The sequence below is a fragment of the Myotis davidii genome, unplaced genomic scaffold, assembly GCF_000327345.1.
Source record: "Myotis davidii unplaced genomic scaffold, ASM32734v1 scaffold630, whole genome shotgun sequence".
In the NCBI taxonomy this organism is placed as follows: Eukaryota; Metazoa; Chordata; class Mammalia; order Chiroptera; family Vespertilionidae; genus Myotis; species Myotis davidii.
The window spans coordinates 23,837-29,360 of NW_006282083.1; the positions used below are offsets into that span (position 1 = coordinate 23,837).

The window sequence follows — 5,524 nt, forward strand, 5'->3', positions numbered from 1 at the left end:
CTTCTCTGTGCGTGACAGGGGGCAGCGCCCCAACCCCCTGATTGGCCCTGCTCTGTGTGTGACAGGGGGTGGCACCACAACCTCCCCATCGACTCTGCCTTGAGTGTGACAGGGGGCGGTGCCCCAACCCCCCAATCGGCCTTACCCTGAGTGTGACTGAGGCTGGCATCACAACCTCCCGATCTGCCCTGCTCTGTGCATGACAGGGGAAGGCGCCCCAACTCCCCAATCGGCCCTGCTCTGAGCCCGACCAGGGGCTGCACCTAGGGATTGGGCCTGCCCTCTGCCACCCGGGAGCAGGCCTAAGCCAGCAGGTCATTATCTCCCAAGGGGTCCCAGACTGCGAGAGAGCACAGGCCAGGCTGAGGGACCCCCCATCTCCCCCGAGTGCACAAATTTTTGTGCAGCAGGCATCTAGTCTATATATATAAACCCAAATATGCAAATAGACTGAACAGCGAAACAACAAGTCATGACGTGTGCTGACCACCAGGGGGCATGCGCAGAACATGGCAGGCATTGGCAGCAGAGCGCGGAACATGGCAGGCATCACCACGGCGGACGGTGGAGCAGGTGAGTGGGGGCAACAGAACAAGGCAGGGAGCTGGTCACTGTCATCAGGGTGAGCCTCTGGTGGTTATTGAAAATTCTTTGCTCCCGTGCACTGGGGTCTTGCTGTGCACCTGCACCTGCTGCCGGCGCCAGCCCCCCTAGCACCTGCTGCCGGCAGTGGCCCCGCTCAAACCTGTAGTTGGCACCAAAGCCCTCGCTCACACCCAGGGCCAGCGCTGGCCCCAGTCGCTCCGCACTGTCAGCAGGTGCAAACGGGGCTGGTGTTATCAGCGTATGGGAGCAGTGGCGGAGGGAGCGGGGCTGCTGGACAACAGGGGACTGGAGGCCGTGGCGGGAGGGGCAGAGCAGGGGTGCAGAGGATGGGCGAAGACCTGCCCCTGTGCCCACCACAGCCTCGTAGCCCACGGTTCCTTTCAAGGTGCATGAATTTGTGAACTGGGCCTCTAGTAGAACTATAAAAAACACAGTGGAAGGAATACACAGAAGATTGGGAGATGAGGAGGATCGGATCAGTGAATTAAAAAACAGGATAGAAAAAATTCACTCAACCAGAGAATCAAAAAGAAAAAAACAATTTAAAAATAGGAGGACAGCTTAAGGGAACTGTGGGACAACATGAAACCATAACAATATTTGCATCATAGGTGTGCTAGAAGGAGAAGAAAGTGAGTAAGAAATAGAGAACATGTATGAAGAAATAATGTCAGGTAACTTCCCTAATCTGGTGAAGGGAAGAGTCACATAAGTCCAGAAGGCACAGAGAGTCCCAAGCAAGAAGAACCCAACAGACCCACGCACAGGGCCCATCAGGGGGGTTGGGGCTCCGTACCCTGTCACGCACAGAGCAGTTTCTTAAATGGATACTTGGGCATGTGTGATAAGAATCAGGTCTAAGAACCCTTTCACAAATGAAAATTCACTCCACTGTTAAACTGCATATAGTCCTGAGTGAGGCAATGGGAAACCCTTTCTGAAGTTTACATACCAAGAGCAAGCATCCCACTTGTGAGTGTTCAGACCCTTAGGTATACGTTACCAGGAATCATGTGATTCGGCTCTGAAGGTTGCATTTTTTAATGCTCTGAACAATGGATTTTGTTAGCCAGTGGTTAGCCAGTGAAGACACAGATTTGTAATCAGCACTGATTAGGTTTGTGACCGGATATGTTTACATAGGTGCACACAGGCACACTCACACCGCACTGAAGTAAAGTATCAACAGGTTCCAATCCTCAGGCTTGAGATTTCATATTGTACTACAGCAGTGGTTCTCAACCTTCTGGCCCTTTAAATACAGTTCCTCATGTTGTGACACAACCATAAAATTATTTTTGTTGCTACTTCATAACTGTAATGTTGCTACTGTTATGAATCATAATGTAAATATCTGATATGCAGGATGGTCTTAGGCGACCCCTGTGAAAGGGTCGTTCGACCACCAAAGGGGTCGCAATCCACAGGTTGAGAACCACTGTACTAGAGGCCCGGTGCACGAAATTTGTGCACTTAGGGGGCGGTCCCTCAGCCCAGCCTGTGCCCTCTTACAGTCCGGATGCCCTCAGGGGATGTCCAATTGATGGCTTAAGCCTGCTCCCCAGCAGTCAGGCATCCTTAGCACTACTGCGGAGGTGGGAGAGGCTCCCACCACCACCACCATGCTCGCCAGCCATGAGCCTGGCTTCTGGCTGAGTAGCGCTCCCCCTGTGGGAGCGCACTGACCACCAGGGGGCAGCTCCTGCATTGAGCATCTGCCCTATAGTGGTCAGTGCGCGTCATAGCAACTGGTCGTTCCACCGTTCAGTCGATTTGCATATTAGCCTTTTATTATATAGGACAGTCAATAACATAGCATTAAATATTTATAACTGCCTGTTTTAACATTTATTTCCTAAGCAGTGCCAATTTTTTTTTTTAAGTAAAATTAGCTTTTCAACATCTGCACTTCCTCCCTAAGCAAAGTCACTAAGCTACCCAGGTTGATCCATTTACTTCTTAAAATGTTTGGTAGCTAAATGAGGCTTCTTCTCTTTCATTAAAATTTATCTCCCAGGTTATTTCATGTTCTTTCTCAGGGGTAAGTAGGTATTCCTGAAATGGGAACATACAGAATTCATATGTAATTCAAAACTTACTTGGCTTTCTGAATCCACACACAGTAGTCTGAGATATAGAGATCGTTTAGAATGTAAGCTTGGTCGCTTTGCTGAAAAATTTTGTGAATATCCAGGAGACACTTTAAAACTGCACTTTTACCTAAAGAAAATTTAAAAAAATAAAATCATCTTTAAGAAAATATATCTGATTTTTTTAAACTGAGAATTTCAGACACCAGGAGGTAATATATAGCAGTTCAGAGTTATAATTGTTCTTTAGAATATTTTTCATATTCCTTTGTTGCATAAAATTGTATCACACTATTAGGGCCAAAGCCCATTATATTTTCCTTAAGAATTATGAGTAAGCCTTATATGCTATTGCTATATCTAATTAACTGTGGTTACCAAAAAAAAGTACTATGAACACAACTACATATATTAAACAAAAAGAAGCAACCCAGACTAAATGAATATTTACATGCACCATAACTTCAATTAGATAATGTTCTTCTAATTCAAACTTTCAAAACACCATTGGGAATTATATTTTAGTTTTCAACTTCTTTATTTATGTCAATATTTTTTTGTCAAGTAATTATCTAGTACTAACTTAATTTTTTTCAACTTAAAGAACTGAAGAAAAGCGAGACTGAAAACAAAACATCATAGCACTACTTCAAAAACAAAGCAACAAAACCACTTGGAAAAAGCTATCAAGTACTACCCTCTTGTTCACTCTAATTACTTCCTCCTGATTGTTAAATGAACATGTATAGGCCATTAACAACTGATGAAATAGAAGCACTAATAAAAAAAACTCCCAGAAAACGAAAGCCCTGTTCCACATAGCTTCACAGGGGAGTTTAACCAAACATTCAAAGAACTAACACACCTATCCTTCTCAAACTACTCCAAAAATTCCAAGAGAAATGGACACTTCCAAGCAAAATTGAGGCCAGCATTACCCAAATTCCAAACCAGACAAAGACACTACAAAAAAAGAGAATTACAGGCCAATATCTCTGATGAACATAGATGCTAAAATCCTCAACAAAATATTAGCAAATCAAATCCAGTAATATATTAAAAAGTACGTATATCATGACCAAGTGGGATTTATCCCAGGGATGCATGAGTGGTACAATATTAGTAAGTCAATAAATGTGATACATCACATAAGCAAACCGAAAGACAAAATCACAATATAATATCATCAGACACCGAGAAAGCATTCGACAAATCTAACACGTTGATAAAAACTCTCAGCCAAGTGGGAATAGAGAATCATACCTCAATATAATAAAGGCCATATATGACAAAACTACAGCAGACATCATATTCAATGGGCAAAAACTAAAACCATTTCCCCTAAGAACAGGAATAAGACAGGGATGTACGCTTTCACCACTGTTATGCAACATATATTGGAAGTCCTAGCCACAGCAATCACTGGAGGCCCAGTGCACGAATTTGTGCATGGGTGGGGTCTGGCCAACCCAGCCCGAATTGGTGGATTGAGGCCGGGCCTGTCGGAAGGGGTCATGGGCAATTGGCCATCTTGTGACGACATGAGGGTGTGACACCACCTAGGCTATTATTAGTATAGATTATTAGTGTAGACTACACCACACACTCTACAGGCCAATTTTAATTACAAAGGAGGTAATGTGGAAGGCAGGAGGAGGAAGAAATACATCAGGTTCTTAAATAACTTTTGTTTCACTTCATTTCACTGCAACTTTGTACAATCTGAATGCTTGTCCATATCAAGTCGCCTATGGTAAAACTGGTTATCTTCTCTTTCACTTCAAGTTGCAGAGCCTACTGATGACATTAGGTGAGGACTCACTGAACAATCAAAACTCACAGAAGTGATGAAACCAAATTAGCCATGTTATCCAAACAGAAACATTCAAGGAAGAACAAAACTATAAGAATTTTTTGGATAGTTTTAATTGTCACAGAGAAGAAAATACCAGGCGGAGCATATGTCAGTCTCTTTCTCTTCTTGGGGGTGGAATACAGGGGAAGACGTTTATTTTTATAACTACCAACTTAACGTTTTAAAAGTCAACAGTAAGTCTTTACAAAAAAAAACACCTAAAACTCTTCAGCTGAAACTTGTGTAGGTGTCTCTGCAGTGGGACACCCTGGAATACTGCCAATCACAATCACACAGCTCCCTAACACTGCCAGGCTAACAGACAATGCAGGATCTGAAGCTGCAAATAATTCAGTGCGTGAAGAAAAGAGTAGGTATGCCAGCTCAGAGGACGGCATAAAAAGGAGTAGACGTGGACTTAAAATGGGGTAGTTCAGGGAGTAACAGAAAAAAAAAGTATTTAGCTGGAGCAGATGGCTCCAGTAGGGAAATAGGGGAGTAAATAGGTGAGTTTGGTAGAAGTCAGACTGTGACAAGGAGGAGACTAATGCAATCGGACAGGACTGTGGTGAGAGGCCTAAACACAGGTATCTGCAATAGGAATAAGACTCTACTCCAGAGATTTTTATCAAGAAAGTTATAGAATTAAGGCCACAAATGAGAACCCATAGCAACCATTACCTAATGAAATTATATAGCTTCATTTAACAAACATGCCAAAAGCAAAGTTGCCCCCTTGCTAATGGCTACAGGCAAAGTTATTATCACAAAATCCTATCTAATAAAAGAGAAACATGGTAATTAGCGTACGTCTGCTACCCTTCCCATTGGCTAATCAGCGAGATAGGCAAGTTAACTGCCAGCCAAGATGGCGGCCAGCAGCCAGGCAGCTTGAAGAGAATATGAGGCTTCCTTGCTTCAGTGATGGAGGAAACCAACGTCCCCCGCCTGCCTTGCCGGCCTCTGAGCTTGC

At 44.0% G+C, this 5,524-nt stretch overlaps 1 protein-coding gene across 1 annotated transcript in view; it reads right to left on the minus strand.

The window, feature by feature from the left end:
- The window catches only part of SHQ1 (SHQ1, H/ACA ribonucleoprotein assembly factor), a 121,062-nt gene that overhangs the window by 10,342 nt on the left and 105,196 nt on the right, over nucleotides 1–5,524 (minus strand). The window contains exon 11 of the mRNA XM_015565067.1: nucleotides 2,706–2,826. Within this exon, the coding sequence (XP_015420553.1) occupies nucleotides 2,706–2,826 (121 nt within the window). The remainder of the gene's footprint in view (nucleotides 1–2,705; nucleotides 2,827–5,524) is intronic.